Source organism: Scomber scombrus, chromosome 21, assembly GCF_963691925.1.
Source record: "Scomber scombrus chromosome 21, fScoSco1.1, whole genome shotgun sequence".
Classification (NCBI taxonomy): Eukaryota; Metazoa; Chordata; class Actinopteri; order Scombriformes; family Scombridae; genus Scomber; species Scomber scombrus.
Window position 1 is genome coordinate 24731916 of NC_084990.1, and position 27086 is coordinate 24759001.

At 41.0% G+C, this 27086-nt stretch overlaps 2 protein-coding genes across 2 annotated transcripts in view; one reads left to right on the top strand and one right to left on the bottom strand.

Moving 5' to 3' along the window:
* LOC134003385 (HEAT repeat-containing protein 1-like) overlaps positions 1–27086 on the top strand; it is a 398094-nt gene that overhangs the window by 320577 nt on the left and 50431 nt on the right.
* Positions 16010–25806, bottom strand: LOC134003397 (dihydropyrimidinase-related protein 4-like). The gene is made up of 15 exons (XM_062442593.1): positions 25522–25806; positions 23570–23658; positions 21871–22055; positions 21612–21776; positions 20583–20644; positions 20412–20492; positions 20229–20297; positions 19185–19305; positions 18768–18924; positions 18178–18319; positions 17826–17910; positions 17539–17624; positions 17260–17439; positions 16191–16356; positions 16010–16101 (listed from the first exon to the last, which is right to left on the bottom strand). Exons 1-15 carry the CDS (start codon positions 25804–25806, stop codon positions 16010–16012), a joined length of 1965 nt encoding a protein of 654 aa, XP_062298577.1.

The following is a 27086-nucleotide window of genomic DNA, read 5'->3' on the forward strand; positions in this document are numbered from 1 at the left end:
GTGTGACTGTGTGTTACTGTGTGTGTGTGTGTGTGTGTGTGTGTGTGTGTTACTGTGTGTGTGTGTGACTGTGTTTGTGTCTGTGTTACTCTGTGTGTGTGTGTGTTACTGTGTGTGTGTGTGTGTGTGTGTGTGTGTGTGTGTGTGTGTGTGTGACTGTCTGTGTGTGTTACTGTGTGTGTGTTACTGTGTGTGTGTGTGTGTGTGTGACTGTGTTTGTGTCTGTGTTACTCTGTGTGTGTGTGTGACTGTCTGTGTGTGTTACTGTGTGACTGTGTGTGTGTGTGTGTGTGTGTGCTGCAGTGTGTCAGTGTGTCTTTAGAAAGAGGAGAGGAGGATGAAGATGAGGAGGAAGAGGAGGAGGAGGGAGATGAACCAGGGAGAAAAGACAAACGTCCTGTCGCATCCACTCCTGTCCCGGGGTCGCCATGGTAACAGCTCTCTCTAGTCTCACACACACTGTACAGCTGATTGATATTGATGATTATTGATTTTCTCTCTCAGACGTTGTGTGTGCAGCGGCTGATCTGAACGTTTGTCGTGTTTCTAACGTGACTCCTGCAGCGGCGTTACCTTGACGACCGCGAGCAGCTGCACACAAGCACAATGCTGAGTGTCAAGACTTTTTTGACATCAATCAGCTGATTTCACTGCTGACACACACACACACATAGACACACACACACACACACACACACACACACACACACACACACACACACACATTAAAACACACATTAAAACACACACTCTCAATGTTTGCAGTCTGTGATGCTTTCATTGGTTGATTACAGCAGTGGGCGGGGTCTGCGTGTGTGTGTGTCTATGTGTGTGTGTGTATGTGTGTATATGTGTGTATGTGTGTGTGTGTGTGTGTGTGTGTGTGTGTGTGTGTGCGTGTGTGTGTGTGTGTGTGTGTGCGTGTGTGCGTGTGTGTGTGTGTGTGTGTACAGGTGTGTGGTGTGGACCGGAGATGACCGGGTCTTCTTCTTCAACCCCACAATGCACCTATCTGTGTGGGAGAGACCGGGGGAGCTGATTGGCCGAGACATCAGTCAGATCATCGAAGACCCGCCCCACAAGAGGAAGAAAATGACTGATGGTTGGTCGCATCACCTGTCAATCACAGATATTATAATAATGATAATGATAATAATGTTGTGTTGAACTCGTCTCTGACAGACTCCAGCTGTCATTCACCTGGTCTCCATGGAGACGATGACGGAGATGAACACAACTCTAAGAGGAACAGGTGAGTGTGACATCATAGTCAGTGCCGAGTGATGTGATTGGCTGAGCTGTCTGTCTGTCTCTCTGCAGGACGGACGACTCGATGTCTCTCGTCCCGCGACCGGGAGACGTAAAGCTCCTCCCACTGGAGCTCCGCATCACTCACTTCAGGGAAATGATGCTGGAGAGAGGGGTAACACACACACACACACACACACACACACACACACACACACACACACACACACACACACACACAAACACACACACACACACACACACACACACACACACACACACACACACACACACACACACACACACACACACACACACACACAATAATCAATAAAGAGTGATTAATAAGCATTGATCAATACTCAGTGATCAGGATGGTAACACTGTGTGTCCTCAGGTGTCTGCGTTCTCCACCTGGGAGAAGGAGCTTCATAAGATGGTGTTTGACCCTCGTTACCTGCTGCTGACCTCAGACCAGCGAAAACAGGTCCAACACACAGTTGTGTTTCTGTGGTTACTAAGCAACGGCCATCACCTGTGTTACTGTGGTTACTAAGCAACGGCCATCACCTGTGATACTGTGGTTACTTAGCAACGGCCATTACCTGTGTTACTGTGGTTACTAAGCAACGGCCATTACCTGTGTTACTGTGGTTACTAAGCAACGGCCATCACCTGTTATACTGTGGTTACTTAGCAACGGCCATCACCTGTGATACTGTGGTTACTAAGCAACGGCCATCACTTGTGATACTGTGGTTACTAAGCAACAAGCATCACCTGTGATACTGTGGTTACTAAACAACGGCCATCACTTGTGATACTGTGGTTACTAAGCAACGAGCATCACTTGTGATAGTGTGGTTACTAAGCAACGGCCATCACCTGTGATACTGTGGTTACTAAGCAACGGCCATCACCTGTGATACTGTGGTTACTAAGCAACGGCCATTACCTGTGATACTGTGGTTACTAAACAACGGCCATCACTTGTGATACTGTGGTTACTAAGCAACGAGCATCACCTGTGATACTGTGGTTACTAAGCAACGAGCATCACCTGTGATACTGTGGTTACTAAGCAACGAGCATCACCTGTGATACTGTGGTTACTAAGCAACGTCCATCACTTGTGATACTGTGGTTACTAAGCAACGAGCATCACCTGTGATACTGTGGTTACTAAGCAACGAGCATCACTTGTGATACTGTGGTTACTAAGCAACGAGCATCACCTGTGATACTGTGGTTACTAAGCAACGAGCATCACCTGTGATACTGTGGTTACTAAGCAACGGCCATCACTTGTGATACTGTGGTTACTAAGCAACGAGCATCACCTGTGATACTGTGGTTACTAAGCAACGGCCATCACTTGTGATACTGTGGTTACTAAGCAACGAGCATCACCTGTGATACTGTGTTTACTAAGCAACAAGCATCACCTGTGATACTGTGGTTACTAAGCAACAAGCATCACCTGTGTTTCTGTGGTTACTAAGCAACGAGCATCACCTGTGGTACTGTGGTTACTAAGCAACGAGCATCACTTGTGATACTGTGGTTACTAAGCAACGGTCATCACCTGTGATACTGTGGTTACTAAGCAACGGCCATTAGCTGTTAACATCTATACCGATATATTTGTCATCAAAACAACTGTTACATCTGTATCAGTGAGTCAGCTGATTTCATGTCCATGTGTGTGTGTGTGTGTCTGTGTGTGTGTGTGTGTGTGTGTGTGTGTGTGCGTGTGTGTGTGTGTGTGTGTGTGCAGGTGTTTGATCAGTTCGTAAAGAGCAGGGTGAAGGACGAGTACAAAGAGAAGAAGAGTAAACTGCATAAAGCTCGAGAGGAGTTCAAACAGCTGCTGGAAGAAGCAAAGATCACCAGCAGGTATAATACTGCAGTACTTTTACTGTAATACTGCATACTATATCACTATAATACTGCAGTACTTTACTGTAATACTGCATACTACATCGTTCATAATACTGCAGTACTTTTACTGTAATACTGCATACTACATCACTATAATACTCTCTTTGCAGATCAACTTTTAAGGAATTTTGTGTGCGTTACCGTGGCGACCGGCGGTTCAACGCTCTCAACAGGAAGAAGGAACAGGAAGTGCTCTTCAACCACTGCATCACGTCCTTAAAGAGGCGGGACAAAGAGAACCGAGCCAGACTGAGGAAGATGAGATGAGAACCTTACAGAACCATCCAGAACCTTTTTATTTATTTTTAAACAACTCATCCAGAACCTCAGAAGAACCTTCCAGACCCTGCTGTTCTCCGGTTCTCCGGTTCTCCTGTTGGTTCCCAGCACGCTGAGACTGGTTCCGGCTCTGTTGGACGTTAGCGGTGACTTCCTGTCCAGGCTGAGGCGTTTCCTGTGACTGTTGAATCTCAGTGGGTCAGAAATCAGACTGGTTTATTATAAACGTCTCATTTTAATGTTTCACACAGAGGCTGACCTGCTTCCTGTTTCCTGTTTCCTGCTTCCTGTTTCCTGTTTCCTGCTTCCTGTTTCCTGTTTCCTGTTTCCTTCGCCGTTCTCCTCCGTTTACTTTCATTTTGGGTTTTTTTGGTCCTTTTAGCAACGAAGCTTAAAGTACACACACATACACACACACATACACACACATACACACACACATACACACACACATACACACACATACACACACACACACACACACACACACACACACATACACACACACACACATTGTAGCTGGTTATTGATCCTACTGTAGCTGGTTATTGATCCTACTGTAGCTGGTTATTGATGCTACTGTAGCTGGTTATTGATCCTACTGTAGCTGGTTATTGATCCTACTGTAGCTGGTTATTGATGCTACTGTAGCTGGTTATTGATGCTACTGTAGCTGGTTATTGATCCTACTGTAGCTGGTTATTGATCTGATGCTACTGTAGCTGGTTATTGATCCTACTGTAGCTGGTTATTGATCCTACTGTAGCTGGTTATTGATCTGATGCTACTGTAGCTGGTTATTGATCCTACTGTAGCTGGTTATTGATCCTACTGTAGCTGGTTATTGATCTGATGCTACTGTAGCTGGTTATTGATCCTACTGTAGCTGGTTATTGATCCTACTGTAGCTGGTTATTGATCCTATTGTAGCTGGTTATTGATCCTACTGTAGCTGGTTATTGATGCTACTGTAGCTGGTTATTGATCCTACTGTAGCTGGTTATTGATCCTACTGTAGCTGGTTATTGATCCTACTGTAGCTGGTTATTGATCTGATGCTACTGTAGCTGGTTATTGATCCTACTGTAGCTGGTTATTGATCCTACTGTAGCTGGTTATTGATCCTACTGTAGCTGGTTATTGATCCTACTGTAGCTGGTTATTGATCCTACTGTAGCTGGTTATTGATCCTACTGTAGCTGGTTATTGATGCTACTGTAGCTGGTTATTGAAAGATGAGTTTCCTGTGTTTACGCTTTTCTTTCATCCTCGATTCCACCTTTTATTTCTGAGTTTGATATTGTGTCACACCTACTTACAATACCATGTGATTCCTCTAGGGGTCCCCAATCCCCCAATCCCCCAATCCCCCAAATTAACCAACCACAGCAACCAAGGGTCATCAATCATTAACCCTTTACATGCTGTTCAGGTTTTTACATTACATAGAGACTAATTATGAGTCAGAATATGAGCAGTGTGTAAAGGGTTAAATAGCATCTTTCCACTTATTAAAACTAACGATGTGGATAAAATGATTCTTCTATCAATCAAACGTTTATAAAGCAGCTTTTTAAAGGTTTCACAGCTGATAATAAACCAGGAGAGAAAGAATGAGATCAATGCACGATAGAGGAAATAACAATGATGTTTAAATAAGTAAAAAATTAATAAGTAAAATAAGAGAAAAGTTTACCCTCCTGTTGTCCTCCAGTCAAGGAAGGAAGGAAGGAAGGAAGGAAGGGAGGAAGGAAGGAAGGAAGGGAGGAAGGAAGGAAGGGAGGAAGGAAGGAAGGGAGTAAGGAAGGAAGGAAGGGAAGAATGAAAGGAGGAAGAAGGAAGGAAAGGAGGGAGGGAGGAAGGGAGGAAGGAAGGAAGGAAAGGAGGGAGGGAATAAAAGGAGGGAAGGAAGGAAGGAAAGGAAGGAAGGAAGGACAGAGGAAATAAGGAAGGAAGGAAGGTGGGGGGAGGAAAGAAAGAGAAGGAGGGATGGAGGAAGGACAGACGGAAGGGAGGAAGGAAGGAAGTAGGGAAGGAAAGAAGGAACAGTCAAAACAGACGGGGTCAATTTGATCCGAGAGGACGACACAAAGGTTTAAATAGAAAAACAAAAAAATAAAAAATAAATAAAAGATGACGTTTAATAAAAACTGGATTTTATTCTGAAAGTGAAAACGAGACATTTTGCAGATTGACACAAAAAAAAGAAAAAAATCGTCTCTTTCACAATAAGAGTCTGATGTGTTCCTCCAGCGCTGAGGATCCATGAAGCCTGATTCTACCGGCTCAAAGCGTCTCTGCAGGAAGTCATCATGAACACTTCCTGTCTTTTTAAGCCGAAACGTTTAAATTTAAACCGAGCGACTTGAACTGCTCACACAGACTTTTATTCTGAAAATAACTGTAAACAGGAAATGAGCTCAGCTGTTTGTCATGTGACAGTCGTTTGTGTCACATGTTCACATTTTGTAAAGTCCAACATGACTCTGTGTGTTGTACAGTACCCCCCCTTCCCCCCCCCCCCCCCCAATCCTCTGAAACTGTCCTGATGTTCTGATTGGATGTTTTTTTAGTGTCCTGACTTCTCATTGGACGGCGTCTCTGTGTTAAAATGATCTTTGTGCTCTGACGTTTCATTGGCTGTTTGTTCCTGACGTGTTTTCAATTAAAATGTTTGTAAACAAACGTTTGTTGTTTATTTGTTTACAGCTGATACAATAATGCATACTACATCACTCATAATACTGCAGTACTTTTACTGTAATACTGCATACTACATCACTCATAATACTGCAGTACTTTTACTGTAATACTGCATACTACATCACTATAATACTGCAGTACTTTTACTGTAATACTGCATACTACATCACTATAATACTGCAGTACTTTTACTGTAATACTGCATACTACATCACTATAATACTGCAGTACTTTTACTGTAATACTGCATACTACATCACTATAATACTGCAGTACTTTTACTGTAATACTGCATACTACATCACTATAATACTGCAGTACTTTTACTGTAATACTGCATACTACATCACTATAATACTGCAGTACTTTTACTGTAATACTGCATACTACATCACTCATAATACTGCAGTACTTTTACTGTAATACTGCATACTACATCACTCATAATACTGCAGTACTTTTACTGTAATACTGCATACTACATCACTCATAATACTGCAGTACTTTTACTGTAATACTGCATACTACATCACTATAATACTGCAGTACTTTTACTGTAATACTGCATACTACATCACTCATAATACTGCAGTACTTTTACTGTAATACTGCATACTACATCACTATAATACTGCAGTACTTTTACTGTAATACTGCATACTACATCACTATAATACTGCAGTACTTTTACTGTAATACTGCATACTACATCACTATAATACTGCAGTACTTTTACTGTAATACTGCATACTACATCACTATAATACTGCAGTACTTTTACTGTAATACTGCATACTACATCACTATAATACTGCAGTACTTTTACTGTAATACTGCATACTACATCACTATAATACTGCAGTACTTTTACTGTAATACTGCATACTACATCACTCATAATACTGCAGTACTTTTACTTTGAAGGATGGAGACATTGTTTATTGTTGTTGTCTCTCTGTGATCGCAGTAATTCAGCCATCCGCTGCTCCTCGTCTGTTGCCATGGCAACCTGAGATCATGAAAGACAGAAACAATTATTGGATGTTAGACTGCAGACACACACACACACACAGACACACACACACACACAGAGACACACACACACACACACACAGACACACACACAGACACACACACACACATGCTGCGGTGTTAAAGGAAGCAGCGCTGCAACGATTGATCGATTAGTTTCAGTTTCTGATCACTGATCAATATTTATTTACTCTTCCTTTTCTCCTTTTCTCCTTTCTCCTCCTAATCCTCTTTTCTTCATCCTCCTCCTCTTCCTCCTCTTCATCCTCCTACTCCTCCTCTTCTTCATCCTCCTCCCCATCTTCCTCCCCCTCTTCTTCCCCCTCCTCATCTTGCTCTTCCTCCCCTTCTTCATTTTAAAACTGTCAAATCATTTTGACAAGAAAATGTTGCAGAAGCGTCACTGAGTGTTTCACCAGAAAATTACCTGTCAGACTGTTTCTGTGTGTGTGTGTGTGTGTGTGTGTGTGTGTGTGTGTGTGTGTCTGTGTGTGTGTGTGTGTGTGATTGGTTGGATTGAGACGTTTCTCGTTGTTGATACAAAATTAGCTTTTAGCTTCCTTATTTGTATTCAGAGACAGACACACACACACACACACACACACACACACACACACACACACACACACACACAGACACACACACACACACACACACACACACACACACACACACACACACACACACACACACACACACACACACAGGAGCATGTTACCACAGTAGTGAGGACATCACAGGTTCTTTTGATCTGTTGTTATTTTGCAGTTCTTCATGTTAGAAAGTTTTTGTTTCAAAGTCCAGTTTGTGTAAAATATAAACAGTAAAGTTTGTTTATTAATATTTAACAGAATGTGACGGCAGGATGAGCTTCACAAACACAAACTACAATAAAAACTGTTTCACCTCCAGAACGAGCTCATCTGCACAGCTGTCACATCCTGTTAGTTCCTGTTTTATTTTGAAAGTTGTGTATTTTGTTAGTTTTACTTCCTGTGTTTCTCCTTCCTTGGTTGATTGGCTCATGTGTTTCACCTGTGTCCTGTTAGTCATTACTACATCTGTATATGTGTGTGTGTGTGTGTGTGTGTGTGTGTGTGTGTGTGTATGTGTGTGTGTGTGTGTGTGTGTGTGTGTGTGTGTGTGTGTAGGTTTTGCCAGTGTTTATTCATCCTGTGTTTCTCTGTGTTGTTTATTCCGTGTTTGGCCTTTTTGTCCAGAGACTGTCTGCATGTTTGGGTTCATCTGCACTACTCACCGTGACGGGATCAAACCTGCCAGAACTGTAGATTCTGACATTTTAAAGGATAATCAACTGATGCATCCAATATAATTATGCTTTGAATTATTTTTACATATTGAAAACTTGGTAATAAATGAAGTTTTTGCTGATACGGTTTTAGACCTTTAGGCGCAGTCACACTAGGGCCAGTTGTTCCGTAACGTCCCCCCCCCCCCCCCTCCCCTGTCCCCCTGCTGGCCTGCACTCACATTACCCAAACCCAAGTGGACTCAAGCACGGTTACCTCCGACACGTTGCTCAAAAGCATATAGACAGTTTACTCTCATAACACATGCCTTCTCATTATAATGTTGATGGACATAAATTGAGTTCTTTTGCCTTAATAATAATACGGACCGGGATAATGTCTCCACGTTGCTTTTAGTGTTGCACTAATGGAGCTTTTCCACTACACAGTTCTAGCACGACTCGGCTCGGCTCGGTTTGGTACCAGGAACCTTTCCCATTACTATAGTTCCTCCTCAACGTGGGCGGGGTCGTCATAGCAACGCTGCATTAAACTGCCGTGACTTCGTTTTATACGCGACACAAACTCAACAACAATGGAGGACATGGAGGCGATGGTGTACTTGCTGCTGTATGAGGCTTTCTGTCTCACACAAAGCGGGAGAAGAGAAACTAATCGCTGTTACGCTGTTGTTGGTATTTAAAAATGCCGGGTTTGATTCTTGTGTGGGACGGCTCATGACTCTTCCAGTGACTCTTCTGACCAATCAGTGGCCGGCAGTCTGGTGACGTCACATTTTAGTAACGGCTCGGCTCGCTTGGAACCTCGACAGAGCAGATACTAAAATAGTACCAGGTACCAGGTACTATCCCTGATGGAGACGCAGAAAGAACCGAGTCGAGTCGAGTCGTGCTGGAACTGTGTAGAGGAAAAACTCGATAAATGACCAGAGCTCAGCTAGTGTTGCCTTTTCCCTGGAAAATTGGCTTCTTTTTCCCGGCATTTAAAATGTCTTATTTTCGGGAAAAACACTAATCCCTAGTGCGCATGCGTGACCAAGTGTACCGGGCCTAAGCACACCTCTTCCAACCGTACCGGACCAGGGAAGTCTACCGTACTCAAGCTCTGTACACTTACCTCACACTAGACACATAATCCGGCCTTTAGGGGACACGGTACGATGTCCTGGTGTGAGTACGCCCTCAGACTCCAGATGTGATTCATGATGACGGTGTTTCTGTGTTTCTGTTTCATCTTAATTCAATCAAACAGTTTAATGAGATGAAAACTGGAATTAAATTAAAGAAACAAAACAAACTTTCATCAGTTTGTTTCTGATGAGAAGATGAAATATTTTCTCTTTTCTCACTGAAGCGTTTTCACTCTGATTGTTTTTATGCAAATCATCCATCAAACATGTTGACCAAGCAGTGTGTGTGTGTGTGTGTGTGTGTGTGTGTGTGTGTGTGTGTGTGTGTGTGTGTGTGTGTGTTTGGCCTCATTACTCCCCGACAGCTGACCTCCTGATAAATGTTTACCATCAGCAGTTTATTAAAGTGAAATCACGATGTTTGTGTAGTTCAACCAAAAACTAAAGAGTGAGAACAGTCAGTGTGTGTGTGTGTGTGTGTGTGTGTATGTGTGTGTGTGTGTGTGTGTGTGTGTGTGTGTGTGTGTGTGTGTGTGTGTGTGTGTGTGTGTGTGTGTGTGTGTGTGTGTGTGTGTGTGTGTGTGATGTTATAAACTCAGATTGTCTGAAAGTCGGTCAGGATAATTTATGACAGCGAGTTTTATCCTGAACTACGAGAGAAAAATAAAATATAAGAAAGTACAGAAGTGATGAAGAGGAGGAGATACTTTACTTTGGTCAAAGTACTCCATTACAGTAAAAGTACTGCAGTATTATAGTGATGTAGTATGCAGTATTACAGTAAAAGTACTGCAGTATTATGAGTGATGTAGTATGCAGTATTACAGTAAAAGTACTGCAGTATTATAGTGATGTAGTATGCAGTATTACAGTAAAAGTACTGCAGTATTATAGTGATGTAGTATGCAGTATTACAGTAAAAGTACTGCAGTATTATGAGTGATGTAGTATGCAGTATTACAGTAAAGTACTGCAGTATTATGAGTGATGTAGTATGCAGTATTACAGTAAAAGTACTGCAGTATTATGAGTGATGTAGTATGCAGTATTACAGTAAAGTACTGCAGTATTATAGTGATGTAGTATGCAGTATTACAGTAAAAGTACTGCAGTATTATAGTGATGTAGTATGCAGTATTACAGTAAAAGTACTGCAGTATTATAGTGATGTAGTATGCAGTATTACAGTAAAAGTACTGCAGTATTATAGTGATGTAGTATGCAGTATTACAGTAAAGTACTGCAGTATTATAGTGATGTAGTATGCAGTATTACAGTAAAAGTACTGCAGTATTATGAGTGATGTAGTATGCAGTATTACAGTAAAGTACTGCAGTATTATGAGTGATGTAGTATGCAGTATTACAGTAAAGTACTGCAGTATTATAGTGATGTAGTATGCAGTATTACAGTAAAAGTACTGCAGTATTATAGTGATGTAGTATGCAGTATTACAGTAAAAGTACTGCAGTATTATAGTGATGTAGTATGCAGTATTACAGTAAAAGTACTGCAGTATTATAGTGATGTAGTATGCAGTATTACAGTAAAAGTACTGCAGTATTATAGTGATGTAGTATGCAGTATTACAGTAAAGTACTGCAGTATTATAGTGATGTAGTATGCAGTATTACAGTAAAGTACTGCAGTATTATAGTGATGTAGTATGCAGTATTACAGTAAAGTACTGCAGTATTATAGTGATGTAGTATGCAGTATTACAGTAAAGTACTGCAGTATTATAGTGATGTAGTATGCAGTATTACAGTAAAGTACTGCAGTATTATAGTGATGTAGTATGCAGTATTACAGTAAAAGTACTGCAGTATTATGGTGATGTAGTATGCAGTATTACAGTAAAAGTACTGCAGTATTATGAGTGATGTAGTATGCAGTATTATAGTAAAGTACTGCAGTATTATAGTGATGTAGTATGCAGTATTACAGTAAAGTAGTGGTTTGGTCCTCTGACTGATATATTATTATTATGACATCATTAGATTATTAATAGTGAAGCATCAGTGTTAGAGCAGCATGTTACTGTTGTAGCTGCTGGAGGTGGAGCTAGTTTACACTACTTTATATACAGTTAGCTAGTTTACACTACTTTATATACAGTTAGCTAGTTTACACTACTTTATATACAGTTAGCTAGTTTACACTACTTTATATACAGTTAGCTAGTTTACACTACTTTATATACAGTTAGCTAGTTTACACTGAACAGAAATATAAATGCAACACTTTAGTTTTTGCTCCATTTTTCATGAGCTGAACTCAAAGGTCTAAAACATTGTCTTTATACACAAAAGACCTGTTTCTCTCAAATATTGTTCATAAATGTGTCTAAATGTGTGTTAGTGAGCACTTCTCCTCTGCTCAGATATCCATCCCACCTCACAGGTGTGGCAGATCAACATGTTGATTAGACAGCAGGTGTGCCTTAGGCTGGCAGCAATAAAAGGCCACTCTGAAATGTGCAGTTTGGCTTTATTGAGGAGGTCTGGGGGGGGGGGGGGGGGGTCAGAGAACCAGTCAGTATCTGGTGCCTAACCCTACTAACCCATCTCCTTCACATAGCGTTGATCAGGTTGTTGATTGTGACCTGTTAACGATATCCAGCAACTTCACACAGCCGTCATTGTTTTAACAACAACCTGTCCCCAGGGACTAAAGATGGAAATTAGCCACTGGCTATAATCTTGTGTATTGATCAATATTCATTGTCCCTGTCTTTTAAATAAATAAAATCTAAAAAAAAATTGAAGAGGAGTGAACCAACATTCACCAACCTGATCAACTCTATGTGAAGGAGATGTGTTAGCAGGGTTAGGCAGTTTTCAGTTTCTCAAAAGACAAAAAGGTTGGAAACCACTGGTTTCATCTTTAACAATGTGTTTTAAAAGCTTGTTATATTATATATTATATATATATATATATATTATATATTTTCCATTGTGTCAAATCTGCATCTGAAAAGTAACTAAAGCTGTCAAATAAATATTTCCCTCTGAGATGTAGAAAGTAGCTTTAAATGAGTGAATGTACTGAGTTCCTGTCACATGAACAGGTTGATAAAGATCCATGTGGAGAAATGAACCTTTTAATATTTGATGTTCTGACTGAAGCAGCAGTGCCACCTGCAGGTCATGAGCTGTAATTACAGTGTCTGGTAGAAAAAGTGACGCCTCAGTCCGAGTTTCTCTTCACAGTTTAATTTACTCATGCAGCTCTCATCACAACAGGAAGAAGGTTTACATTCACTATGGGAACAACACCGACAGATGCACCGTCACCACGACAACCTCTTCATATATCCACCTCCATCTCGGCACTTTTATTTATATATAAAGAGTTCAAGTCCTCCGGTTTTTTTTGTTTTTGTTTTTTTTGCTTCAGTGCATCTGTGAGGACAGAAAACCAACAGACTGCTACAGACCAGCGCTCAGACACACAGCTCAGCCAGCAGAAACACACACTGTGACCTCATCAATGATGTCATGTTGTCTTTATCAATGATGTCATGTTGTCTTTATCAACGATGTCATGTTGTCTTTATCAACGGTGTCATGTTGTCTTTATCAACGGTGTCATGTTGTCTTTATCAACGATGTCATGTTGTCTTTATCAATGATGTCATGTTGTCTTTATCAACGATGTCATGTTGTCTTCATCAATGATGTCATGTTGTCTTTATCAACGGTGTCATGTTGTCTTTATCAACGGTGTCATGTTGTCTTTATCAACGATGTCATGTTGTCTTTATCAACGGTGTCATGTTGTCTTTATCAACGATGTCATGTTGTCTTTATCAACGATGTCATGTTGTCTTTATCAACGGTGTCATGTTGTCTTTATCAATGATGTCATGTTGTCTTTATCAACGGTGTCATGTTGTCTTTATCAACGATGTCATGTTGTCTTTATCAACGGTGTCATGTTGTCTTTATCAACGATGTCATGTTGTCTTTATCAACGATGTCATGTTGTCTTTATCAATGATGTCATGTTGTCTTTATCAACGATGTCATGTTGTCTTTATCAACGATGTCATGTTGTCTTTATCAATGATGTCATGTTGTCTTTATCAATGATGTCATGTTGTCTGCAGGGCGACATGATGGCATCTTAACATGGCAATAGTGACATGCCGTTGCTATGGTAACAGCTTGGGGGGGAGGGGAGGTGTCCTGGTGGCTGAACTGTGTCCGAGTACTTACAATCACTGATGCTAACGCTGCCAGGATACAAAAACTGTAAAAAATACAAAATGATCGTCATGTATCAAATGAAGTCTTTACAAATCAAATACAGTTAAAAATTATCATCAGAGGTAAGACAGGGCATTGGGGGGGTGGGGGGGATAATCTTGGGCAAAGGTCCGATAGTTCAGATAATCAAGGAGGTGGAGTCATGTATATTATTTTGTATAATTTGGGGTTAAAGTCTGATATTATTTGAGATCATCTGGTGGACGGAGTCAGGTATTGCTTTAGATAATCTGGGTTTTAGGGATGAAGGGACTGCTACCTGGAGGCTACCACTGGATATATAGATATAGCACCATATGAGGTTAGTTGATGTTTTTTTTTTTAACGTTCACAGAAAGTCTCGTGGTTCTTAGATTAAATCCGACCAATAGGAACACTCACTCACATTACTCTACCACAGACTGATGCTTTAGGGAACAGACAGAAGAGTGACATGGAACTGGAATAATAAGCTAGTAGATTATCAAAGTCCGTCAGTAAGATGCACTAAGATGTGAAAAAAGAAGTGTTACTGTTTTAAATGACGACTAATGTGGATTTACATGATTTTAATTTACATTGAGAAGTATTGTGAAGGATCCAGCTGTTTCTAAAAACATCTGGGTCAGTTATGTGCTACGTTTGTTATGTGAAGTGATGAACTGTTTCTACTATTGTCACGACTACGACTACGACTACGTCTACTATTACTCCCTCTGTCAGAGAGAACGAGGACACGATGAAGCGAAAACTGATGATTAGTTTTAAGTAGAGATGAGATGTTTAGTGTGAAGGGGCAGAGTACTTCACATGACTGGTTTTATCATTCAGTACTCATCATAGGTTGTAGTACTTGCTGAAGGGTTGCAGTATTATTATAACATTTAGTACTATTTGAAGTACAGCTGTTGGGGGGTTTAGTAGTATTTGTAGGGTTTGTTGTACCATTGGATTCTGTACTAGTTGATAGGTTGTTCTTGATGTACTACTAGTAGAAGTACAGCTGTGTGAGGACTTATTTTAAGTTTATAGGTAGCTGTTGGGTATTTGTACAGTTTAGTACTAGTTGAGGAACTAATGGCGCTTTTCCACTACACAGCTCCAGCACGACTTAACTCGATTCTACTCTTTTCTTCGCGTCTCTATCAGGGATATTACCTGGCCGAGCCGATACTAAATGTGACGTCAACAGACTGCCGGCCACTGATTGGTCAGAGAGTCACTGGAAGAGTCATGAGCCGTCCCACACAAGAATCAAACCCGGCATTTTTAAATACCAACAACAGCGTAACAGCGATTAGTTTCTCTTCTCTCGCTTTGTGTGAGACAGAAAGCCTCATACAGCAGCAAGTACACCATCACCTCCATGTCCTCCATTGTTGTTGTGTTTGTGTCGCGTATTAAACGAAGTCACAGCAGTGTAATGCAGCGTTGCTATGACGACCCCACTCACGTTGAGTAGGTACTATAGTAATGGAAAAGGTTTCTGGAACCAAACCCGAGACGAGCCGAGTCGAGTCGAGTCGTACTGGAACTGTGTAGTGGAAAAGCTCCATAATATTCCAGCATTTCGTTGTAGTTGTGACGCCACTGAAACAAGATTAAGTTGCAGGTTGTGGGATTTGTAAAGTTTAAGAACCATTGTTGTAACATTCATTACTAGTTGAAATACAAAAAAGTACAAAAAGGATCTTGAACCTGTTTGAAGGGTTATTTCCTAACTGTTGATTGTTTGTAGAATTGTAGTATTTGTAGTGTTTATAGTACCAGAGATGCAGGGTTTTCATACTGATTACAGCACAGTTGTTGTGGGTTTTAGTGTTAGTTGGAGGTCGTTTTAGGGTTTAATACTTGAAGAAGTAAATTGTTGGTAGTTATATCACTAGCCGCAGGTTTGGAAGAAGTTGGGTGTTTCCTGTGTTGCAGTACTAGTGAAATAAGTCATATGTTTTTTTACTAGTTGTAGCATCACTGTGCGTCGTTGGGTGGAATTAACAGTGTTGAAAAGTTTTGGTTCTAGATGGTAGAACCTCGTTGTCGGTTTAGTAACTTTAGGATCAAGTACTAGCTGTAAGGTTGTTGCAGGGTTTAGTACTTGGGGAAGAACTGCTGCTCTGAGGTTTTACTCAGAGTAACAGTTTCATTCTTCTTGTTTTTTAAGATAAGGATGTAATGTTGGATCGTCCTCCAGGTGGCGCCACAATCTTCTGAGTGGAGCGTCGTGGTATGTGGTCGTCAACCTGAGATCCTGCAGACAAGCAGAAGAAAGAAGTTAGTGTGTATTGATCAGATGATTGAAACATTACTTACTCCATTACATCCATCACTGAACACTACCTGCCAGGGTGAATCCTGATTGGTGGAGGTTTCGGGGGCCAATTGGGATTTTGGGACAGGCGGTCCCTCTGGTGGTCGGAGTGGGCGGGACCGACTTAGTCATACTGATGACATCATGGACCGGACCATCATAGTTTCCACGGGGGACACCTCGAGCCTCGGCCATCTGAGCAGAGTAAAAAAAACAACAACAAACAAACTGAAGGTTCTGCATCAGTTAACTGATCAATCAAACGTATAATCAATAGTAATCAATATCACTAGTTGTTTAGTATTAGTTTGTTAATTAGTTAAATATTTAATCAGTTCTTTAACCGGTTAGTCATGCAGTTATTTAGTTCACTCGTTGGTTTGTTAACCAGTCAGTTATCTCTGGTTATTGATTGTTAACCTTCTGGTGTCAAACCTGAATGTTATCTGCTTAGCATTCAGTACTGTGCAAACATTTTGGGCACTTTGGATGTTTAGATTCTTCTCCATAATAAAGTTATTCTGCAGCCAGAGACATAAAGAACTTCATCAACAAGAAGAAGAGTGGAAGAGAGTCCTGCAGCAGATGGTTCTGATCTGAACATCATAGAGTCGGTCTGGGATTAACATGAAGAGACAGAAGCAGCTGAGACGCTCAAAACCACAGAAGAAGAAGTAGAAGAAGGAGAAGAAGAAGAACCGTGGCGACTTCTAAAAGATGGAGGAACAACAACCAACCTGCTTATTACCTGAAACACTGTGAGCAGGTGAACCGAGGAGAAAAAGCTGCTCACTGATTTACTGATTTAATTTAAGTTTCTGCTGTTTAATCACCTTTATAGCGAGTTCACTGATCAATAAAAACTATTCAAAGCATCCTCACTTTACCTTTTTGCACAGTACTGTATGTTGGTTTAGGTTACCTGGTTGCTAGGTCACCTGGGTCGTAGGTTACCTGGTTGGACTGACAGGTGGTTGGTAGGTTACCTGGTTGATAGGTTACCTGGTTGGACTGACAGGTGGTTGCTAGGTTACTTGGTCGGTAGATTACCTGGTTGGTAGGTTACCTGGTTGGACTGACAGGTGGTTGCTAGGTTACCTTGCTGCGAGCTCTGATCCTCCTGTACACAGCGTCGGGAAAAGCCTTCCTGGGGACGAAGCGTCCTGAACCTTCCATCACGTTGAGTTTTCCATCATCCAGAACAACTCGACCGCCGCTGATCACCACCGAAGCCATGCCACGAAACTCCAAACCCTCCAGGATGTTCACCTCCACCGTCTACACAGAGACAGGACAGTGATTATCAGTGATGGTAATGATTGATGATGAATGCTGATTATTTGTGACGGTGACCGATGCAGTCCGCGCTCTTATTACCAGGTTGTGAGTCTTTGCAGAAACAGTTTGAGTCTCTTTTGGGTTCCAGATGACGATGTCAGCATCAGAACCAACAGCGATCCGCCCTGAACACACAAACACAGTTCTGCTGAGTTCTGCTGAGCGTCAGTGTGAGCGGAAATAGTTTTAAAACACTTCTATGAATGCTGCAGGTTCTTTACACGACTATCACAGAATAACTTCATATTCATTCATTTGATTAAAGCATCTCATACGATCTCAGTCCTTCTGCAGGTCAGTAACGGTGACTCTAAACACCGATTTACCTTTGCGAGGGTAAATGTTGAAGAGTTTTGCAGCATTGGTGCTCGTAACTGCGACAAACTCGTTTTCATCCATTTTCCCCGTAGACTGCAGAGAAAATTAAAAATAGATGTAAGGTGACGTAAGTAAAAAATCATCCTGTTCTTTAATACTTGTTTAGACAGCGTTTGTCCTTCGAGCCCCGATTCAGAGGAAGAAAAAGCTTTTAGGAGGTTCAACAGAGGAGGGTTCCTGTTCAGGGCAGGCCATGTAAAAGCACTGGAAGATGTTCTGCTGTTGACATGCAAACACTAAACATATTCTACTTAAACAGATTGTGATATGTCTTAGAGTTCAAAGGTCAGATGATCTCACCACAGCTCTGTCCCAGACCACCGACAGCCTCTCCTCGATGCCGTTAGTTCCCTCTGGGATCAGAGTGAAGTCGTCTTTACCGACGGCTTTCTGAGCCGTGGAGAAGCTGGCCTGACCGCTGGACGTTACCTGGAGGTCTCCACTGGAAAGAACACAGTGTTGGGGGGGGGGTTAGAGTAGTCTGATTACTTTTTGATGTAACAGTAATCCAACGTGTTAGCTCTACAGTTTCAGTTCTCAGTTGTTCAGTAACGTTTTCTATAAGCTAATCTGTTATTATTATAACTGTTCCTGTAGCTCCACCTGCTACGTGCTCCGTATGTATCACTGCTAACCTATATGACTTATTTCATAATGGAGCTAGTTACTTTATAATGGAACTAGTTACTTTTTAATGGAGCTAGTTACTAGTTACTGTTTAATGGCAGTAACTTTGTAATGTAATTAGTTACTTTTAAAAGAGACGCTCCCTCAACACTGACAAACACACACCTGTCAGGTTCACCATGGTAACAGGTGGAGTCGTACTCACCATGGTAACAGAGGTGGAGTCGTACTCACCATGGTAACAGAGGTGTAGTCATACTCACCATGCTAACATAGAGGTCAGGTACTGAGGAGTCGAGGGGTCCGGGTTGAGGGGCGGGCTCGTGACGAAGGCAGCAGCTGTGGCCCAGTCTTTGGACCAATAGTGAGAGCCGTCAGTTGCCAGACTGGCTGTGATTGGCTCCCCGTACACCACCATACCTGAGGACAGGAACAGGTGGATGTGTGACATACAGTATTTGGCAACAGCTGCCGATCACAGCAGCAGGAAAACACATATTTACAGATTTACACTGGTTACCTGTTAGGTTTTATACTGGTTTTAATTTCTCTTTATTAGTTTATGTGCAGCACAGACCATGAGAGCAGCTGAACTACATTCATACAACAGCACAGTCCAAACTGAAATCTCATCTAATCTGGATTAAACGGCCTGATGAAGAACAGAGGGATGATGTCACCTTTCTTCCTGGCTTTGGCGATGACATCAGCAGCAGATTTGCTCATTACTTTGGTGATGTAGATCGGGCAGTTGGCCTGTTTGGCGATGGTGATGGCGCGATACACCGCCTCTGTCTCCACCTGAAAGAATGGTCAGCAAGATGAGCTATTAAAGAATATCTTAGAGCTTAAATACAGTTTAATACAGCAGAAGTATCATAGAAAATAGTTCAAATAGTCAAATCAAAAAAGAGTATTTTTACATTTAAATTTTAAAGCACTTTGTCAACATTGAGCAGGACAGATCCTAAGAATAACAAGTGCTGTGTTGCAAAAGTGAATTATATTTATCCCACATATTAGTTATTCTCAGATATTCTGGTTACACCAAGTGGACACTGGGTTGCAACCAGGCGGGGAGTTCTGGTCCTCTGCAATGAGGCCAACGAGGAAGTAACTTAAAACTGCATTCTATCAAAAGGCCACCAGGGGGCGACCGTTTTGGTGTCAAAAGGACTTCCGTCTCTATACAAGTCAATGGAGAATTCACCAACTTCTCACTTGATTTCTAACCTCAGTAAACGTTTTCAAAATGTGTTTATGGTCTCAATCGCTAGTTTAAAGCCTTCTTCAATGCAGTATGATGTTCATTTGGGACATTTTGGCCTCCCTGATTTTATATGTGACGATAAAGCAGGGTATGCATTAGGGCGTGGCTACGTGGTGATTGACAGGTTGATTGGTTCACAGGTTCAGGAGGGCGCCTCATGCTCCTCCTGATGCCCATATAAGTAGAATCCCTGTTTTTATTTTTCCCAGCATGCACTTGAACTTTTCAAGATGGCGCTGCTCAGATCCGATACTATTGGCCTCCGAGCAGCAGTCCACAAACCAATGGGTGACGTCGAGGATGTTACGTCCATTTTATATACAGTCTATGGTTGCATCCCATCGTTGACCCACATAAGTCATCAGCAGTACAGGCTGCTGGTAGCACCACCTGGTGGACGCTTATATGTTATTTTATTAGTTATTTTTGTCTGGAGGTGTTTGTGTGTGTTTACCTCCTCAGGACGAGACAGGACGTGTCCTTCAGGTCCTGTGATGCCGAGACTGAGAAGCTTCTTTTGTTCCTGAAACACAAACCAGTTTAAATTCAGCGTTAGAATCCCAGTTAAAAATAATCTGCAGTTTATGAATCAAACATTGTTTTTATGTCTTCTGTCTAATTGGTCCGACTGTATTACCTCATCGATGATGTCACCGTTCTCAGCGTGGACCTGAGCGATGGCTCCGAGATCCCGCAGGATCCCAAACGCCTCGTAGAGCTGAAAGCATGAAACCAACAACAACATCAACAACAGAAATAATAATAATATAATAATAATAATATAATAATAATATTAAGGTAGTTCCACCTGAGAGTCGGAGCTCTGGTATCTGTCTTTGTAGGCCATGAAGAACAGGAAGGAGTTCACACCTGAAACACAGATGATGTCATTAAGTACTGCAGCTTTCAAACACTGAAGCATTTAGAGATACTTTCACAAACATGAGCAGTGTTTGATTTCAGGCAGTGTAAGTAATTATTATGACTGGTTTCATCTTTAACAATGTGTTGTATTTATAAAGACTTGTTATATTATCCATTGTGTCAAATCTGCATCTGAAAAGTAACTAAAGCTGTCAAATAAATGTAGTGGAGTAGAAAGTACAATATTTCCCTCTGAGATGTAGAAAGTAGCATCACATGGAAATACTACAGTAAAGTACAAGTACCTCAAACTGTACTACAGTAAAGTACAAGTACCTCAAACTGTACTACAGTAAAGTACAAGTACCTCTAACTGTACTACAGTAAAGTACTAGTACCTCTAACTGTACTACAGTAAAGTACAAGTACCTCTAACTGTACTACAGTAAAGTACAAGTACCTCAAACTGTACTACAGTAAAGTACAAGTACCTCTAACTGTACTGCAGTAAAGTACAAGTACCTCAAACTGTACTACAGTAAAGTACAAGTACCTCTAACTGTACTACAGTAAAGTACTAGTACCTCAAACTGTACTACAGTAAAGTACAAGTACCTCTAACTGTACTACAGTAAAGTACTAGTACCTCAAACTGTACTACAGTAAAGTACAAGTACCTCTAACTGTACTACAGTAAAGTACTAGTACCTCAAACTGTACTACAGTAAAGTACAAGTACCTCTAACTGTACTGCAGTAAAGTACAAGTACCTCAAACTGTACTACAGTAAAGTAGTAGTACCTCTAACTGTACTACAGTAAAGTACAAGTACCTCTAACTGTACTACAGTAAAGTACAAGTACCTCAAACTGTACTACAGTAAAGTACTAGTACCTCTAACTGTACTTTAGTGCAGTCCTGCAGTAAATACTCAGTTACTGTGACGGTGTTGACGTGTCCAGATGTGCAGCACCTCTGTCTTTGATGAGCGTCTCCATCTCTTCGTAGAGTCCATCGTGCCATCGCGTGATGTCCAGATGCAGCGAATAGTCGCAGCAAGCCGTCAGATCGGCCGCGTCCCTCCACTGTTCGAACGCCGACAGTAAACTGATCCCCGGCTCCACCAACACGTGATCGACTGTGAACACAAACATCAGGCTCATGGTTAGCTCCCTGCTTCCCGCTCGGCTCCCGATCGATGGGTATTGATAGTTTATTGGTAATGGTCTGACTGATGGTGGTGGTTCCTCCGGCCAGGGCGGCTCTGGTTCCCTGGTAGAAGCCGTCGGCGGGGTTCAGGCCTTTCTGCGGAGCGTGCAGGTTGGTGTTGGCGTCGACTCCTCCGGGGATGACCAGCTGACCGTACGCATCCAACGTCTTCACGCCGGCGGGGACGATCAGGTTCTCCCCGATCTGCCTGCAGGACGCAACGCAGAAAATTAGCTCAGCGTTTACAATCCGCCAAAAAACATCTGGACTGGTTTTTAACCCTGATCCTAAACTGTTCTTCAGCTGTGTGACTCTGATCCTGTGATGAGCCTGAAAGGTTCGTCCACTCGGGTCAATTCTGACTGATTTGACTGTTAATAAATCATAAATCATCACTCACTGCTGTGTTCTGCCTTTTTAACTTAGTTTTTGAGCCATGTTTGAACTGATGTAGTTTAGGGTGTGTGTGTGGCACATACTAAATAAGTATTCACATTTTCAGAAACTAAAATTTGTCAGCTTTCAAATGAGGTATCATACATGCATATAGGACTTGCAGTTATTGTGTTATAAGCTTTTCCATGTGGGTATGCCAAATAGGCGAAAATTACCCAACACAGGTGGGTTTTAACTTCATTCCAACTTATTATCACAGGTTCTACGTATAGTTTAAGAAATGATGGTCAATAGACCTCATTTAAATGAAACTGAAAGTTAATAAAAAGCAGAAATTATGAATTATTTTAACTAAATTTAAGATCAAAGGAAGATATGTTGATGGATTATAAGAACATGTTTGAACGGCAGCACATAATCACACCTGTTTAATAATAAAGCAGGAAGTAAAGGAACATCTGAACCTTCAGGTAATTAAATGATATAAAAATATTTTCTAAAATGAGTCAAATGTGACCCGAGAACAACAGGAAGTTAATGTTTCCTCTCTCAGCTGTTATTAATCATTTCATTTATTAATTAATCATCTGCATTAAAGCATTAAAGCTGCATCATTATATCTGGTTGTATAGAAACAAAAAGATGTTTGTTCAAAACTCATCTGAAGATGAATTCTCAGTAAATTATCACAATTTAATTTAATCACTAATCATCAACAGCTCAGTAATAATAAGTGTTGGTAAGATGATGAATTCATAAATCAGTTAAACTAGATATAAAAGCAGCATCAGGTTTGTTAAAATGTACATTTAGTATTTTTGTTGGTTTTATATCATTTGAAATGACATTTGCACCATTTTTTACCAAAAGTAAGACTGAATGCTCCTGAAAATGTCAAATGGTGTAACCACAAAAGAATGATACATATTACATATTTTATTACCTACAGTGTATTTAAGTGGACTTATACTAATAATGACTTCATTTAAAATACATCAAATGTAACGAGTATATTTGGAGTATTTCTATATTTATATTTTAAAGCATGTTGTTATTATAGAGCAGGATCCTAAAAACAAACATTTTTTCTAAATACGTTTTGACAAACAATGTAAGAGTGTCACAAATCTTAATTATATTTATTCCACATTTTAGTTCACATTTATTTTCCTGTATAATCAGATTTTACAGAAGTTACACCAAGTGGACACTGGGTTGCATCCCATCATTGGTCCACATATTGATCAGAAAGCCTTCGTATATTAACATATGAATATAATCTAACACTGAATATTAACATAAATGTAAATATTATAATAAACATACTTGATGGTCCCGTCCTCGATGTAGACGTCAGCGTAGAACGACTGGTCGTCATTCACGATCTTTCCTCCTTTGATGATGAGACGGTCGCCCTGGAAACAGAGAGGATGAACAAACGTTAGATTTTAATATTTCAGAGTTTATAATAATAATTCGTCTTCTTGTGACATAAAGTTATGAAATGAAGATCTGAGAGTCGATGTCTTTAAAAACCTTTTCAGTGTTTGATTCACCGTCATTAATTACTTTATTTTATTTATTTTAACATTATTATTATTATTATCATTATTATTATTATTATTATTATTATTATTATTATTATTATCATTATTATTATTATTATTATTATCATTATTATTATTATTATTATTATTATTATTATCATTATTATTATCATTATTATTATTATTATCATTATTATTATTATTATTATTATTATTATTATTATTATTATCATTATCATTATTATTATTATTATTATCATTATTATTATTATTATCATTATTATTATTATTATTATTATTATCATTATTATTATTATTATTATTATTATTATTATTATTATTATTGTAACATTGATTTTATTTTATTTCCACATGTTTTATTTTGTTCCATAATTAACTGTATGTGTTTTGTCTCATTATCAGCTGAGGCGAGGTTTTAATAGTGTGATTAATTAATTGATTAATTGATTGATAGATTGGTCGCGTTCAGAGATGAGGACGCTACATTTTGTCTCAGATCAAAGCTTTTGAGTCTATTGATGTTTTTTTTAAATATTAAATCATCTTTATAATAATAATCTGCAGCTGTATAACCGAGCTGAGCCAGTGATTGACAGGCGGAGCTGCAGCATCCTCCCTTTCCTCCGGTTATTCCGGCACTGCCCCGTTATCCCGACTCGGCCCGGTTATCCTGGCCCGGTTATCCCGGCACGGCCCGGTTATCCCGGCACGGCCCGGTTATCCTGGCACTGCCCCGTTATCCCGGCTCTGCCCCGTTATCCCGGCACGGCCCGGTTATGCCGGCTCTGCCCCGTTATCCTGGCTCTGCCCCGTTATCCCGGCTCGGCCCGGTTATCCCGGCTCGGTTCGGCCCGGTTGAACCTACCGCGGGTCTGGCGTTGCTCTTCTTGGGCTGGAACGACATCCTGCTGCTGCTGATCGGCTCTGATCGATCTGTGATCGGCTGATTGATCCACACAGGTCGCTATTGTTGCGCCTGTCTGCTCTGACGTCACGCCACCGGCAACACGCGCACAGCTTCCGGCTTGGGGCTTCAAAATAAAGCGTCTTACACGAAAGTCAGCTTTATTTAATATATTTTTTAATTTATTTGTCTCTGATTGTTGTTAAACCGATTAATCGATACACTGATCATCAGTTCACAGCTGGACATGAGTGCAATAATGCAAATAGATAATTAAACATACATGAAAAATATAATATGAAACATTTCTGGCTGTAAAATAACAAATAAAGAATGTTTGATTTTGTTTCTGCAGGTTAAAACTTAACCTTAAACTCTAATAATGTTTCAGTGTTTCTGTTTAAACATGAAGAGTCAGTTTCATCACAGATTAAAACCAGGTGGGGAGTTCTGGTCCTCTGACATGAGGCCAACACGGAAGTAACTTAAAACTGCATTCTATCAAAAGGCCACCAGGGGGCGACCGTTTTGGTGTCAAAAGGACTTCCGTCTCTATACAAGTCAATGGAGAATTCACCAACTTCTCACTTGATTTCTAACCTCAGTAAACATTTTCAAATCATGATGATGATGGTGATGGTAATGATGATGATGATGATGATGATGGGGTGATGATGATGACATGAACATTGATCTTTATAAGTTCATGAGTTTAATTTCTGACTAATTTAATTAATTAGTTAAATATTAATGAACCAATCAGGAACTGAAACACATTGCAAAGTCATTCAATAAGTCATCGGTACCTCTCTCTTGCCGTAGTTCTCCCTTGTGTGTCCGGAGGGAAACACCACCGTCTGACCTCCTCTTCCTCCTCCTCCTCCAACATGGTCGTCGGTCCGACTGCGAGCGGCTCGGCGTCGCTGCGTCTGCGGGCTGAACGACTCAAAGTTCAGAGTCTTGTTCTCGAACGCTCCTTCAACGCTGCAGAACATTCCTCCGTACTTCATCCGAGGCCGCGGAGAGTCGGAGCCCAGCTTAGAGAGCAGGGAGGCGCAGTCGTCATCCTGATAACTGCTCCTCTCAGACATCCTGCAGACACCAGCCACTTAAGGTCCTGCACTGACAATGACAGAAGAAGAAGAAGGAGAGGAAGAGAAGGAGGAGGAGGAGGAGGAGGAGGAGGAGGAGGAGGAGGAGGAAGGGTTGGCAGAAGAGCTCAGGCGATAAATGAGGAGGAGGAGGAGGAAGAGGAGGAGGAGGAAAGAGGGAAAAAGGAGGCCAAGGAGGAGGGGAATATCTGCCAGCTCAGAGTCAGCTGAGGAGAGAAAAAGAAGAGTTTAATGATGTTGGTTTAGATGAAGGTAGATGGTTCCCAACCTGTGGTACCGGACCAGACCTGGGCCACATCCGGTCAGCGTGAGGTCAAAGGGGAATCAGGAATCAGACATTAATAAGTGTTCAATACAGTGCATTGCTTTTATTATGAAGGCGACCTTTAAATGAGTAAAGAGGAAGGACAGAAGGAAGGAAGAAAGGGGGATGGAGGAAAGAAAGAAGGAAGGGAGGAAAGAGAGAGAAAGAAAAGAAATAGAGAGAAGGAGGGAGGAAGTACAGACGGAAGGAAGGAAGGAAGGAAAGAAAGAGAAGAGAAGGAGAAACGAACGAAGGAAGGAAGGAAGGAAGGGAGGAAAGAAGGAACAGTCAAAACAGACAGGGTCAATTTGACCCGTGAGGACGACACGAAGGTTAAAAAAACATATAAATCATTTATTTAGCCACAGAAAGGTTTAGCAGCAAAATCACACATAAAGATAAAAGCCGTTCTGTTAATATCTATAACACACTGTTCATCAAGTCCAGCTCCTATAAATCAGCTGTTTCCTTCAGGGCGTTTTTTAAAAGAGCTTTAATGTTCTCAGAGTGCTGCTGAGGTGTTTCTGCTGCTGAAAGTGCATCAAAGGAAGAAGCAGCCTGGGGACATTTAAAAGGGTCCGATGTAGATGATGTAGATGCTGTAGATGCTAAAGGATAAAAAGGCTGCAGATATACAGGAAGTAGGAAGTTTATTTAATATCTATCTAAATGTGACACTGAAGAGCAGCGAGTGTGTTTTCCTCCTCTGGTGCAGCGACAGACATCACGGAGACTTTCAGCTTCAGCTCCAACGAACACGAGGGAACAAAAAGAGAAGAGACGGTTGGCTTTTTAACTGTCTGACTCTGTAGACTGAACACACACACACACACACACACACACACACACACACACACACACACACACACATACACACACACACACACACACACACACACACCAGATCATGGTCACTTTTGGGGACATTACATAGTCTTACATTAATTTCCGGAGA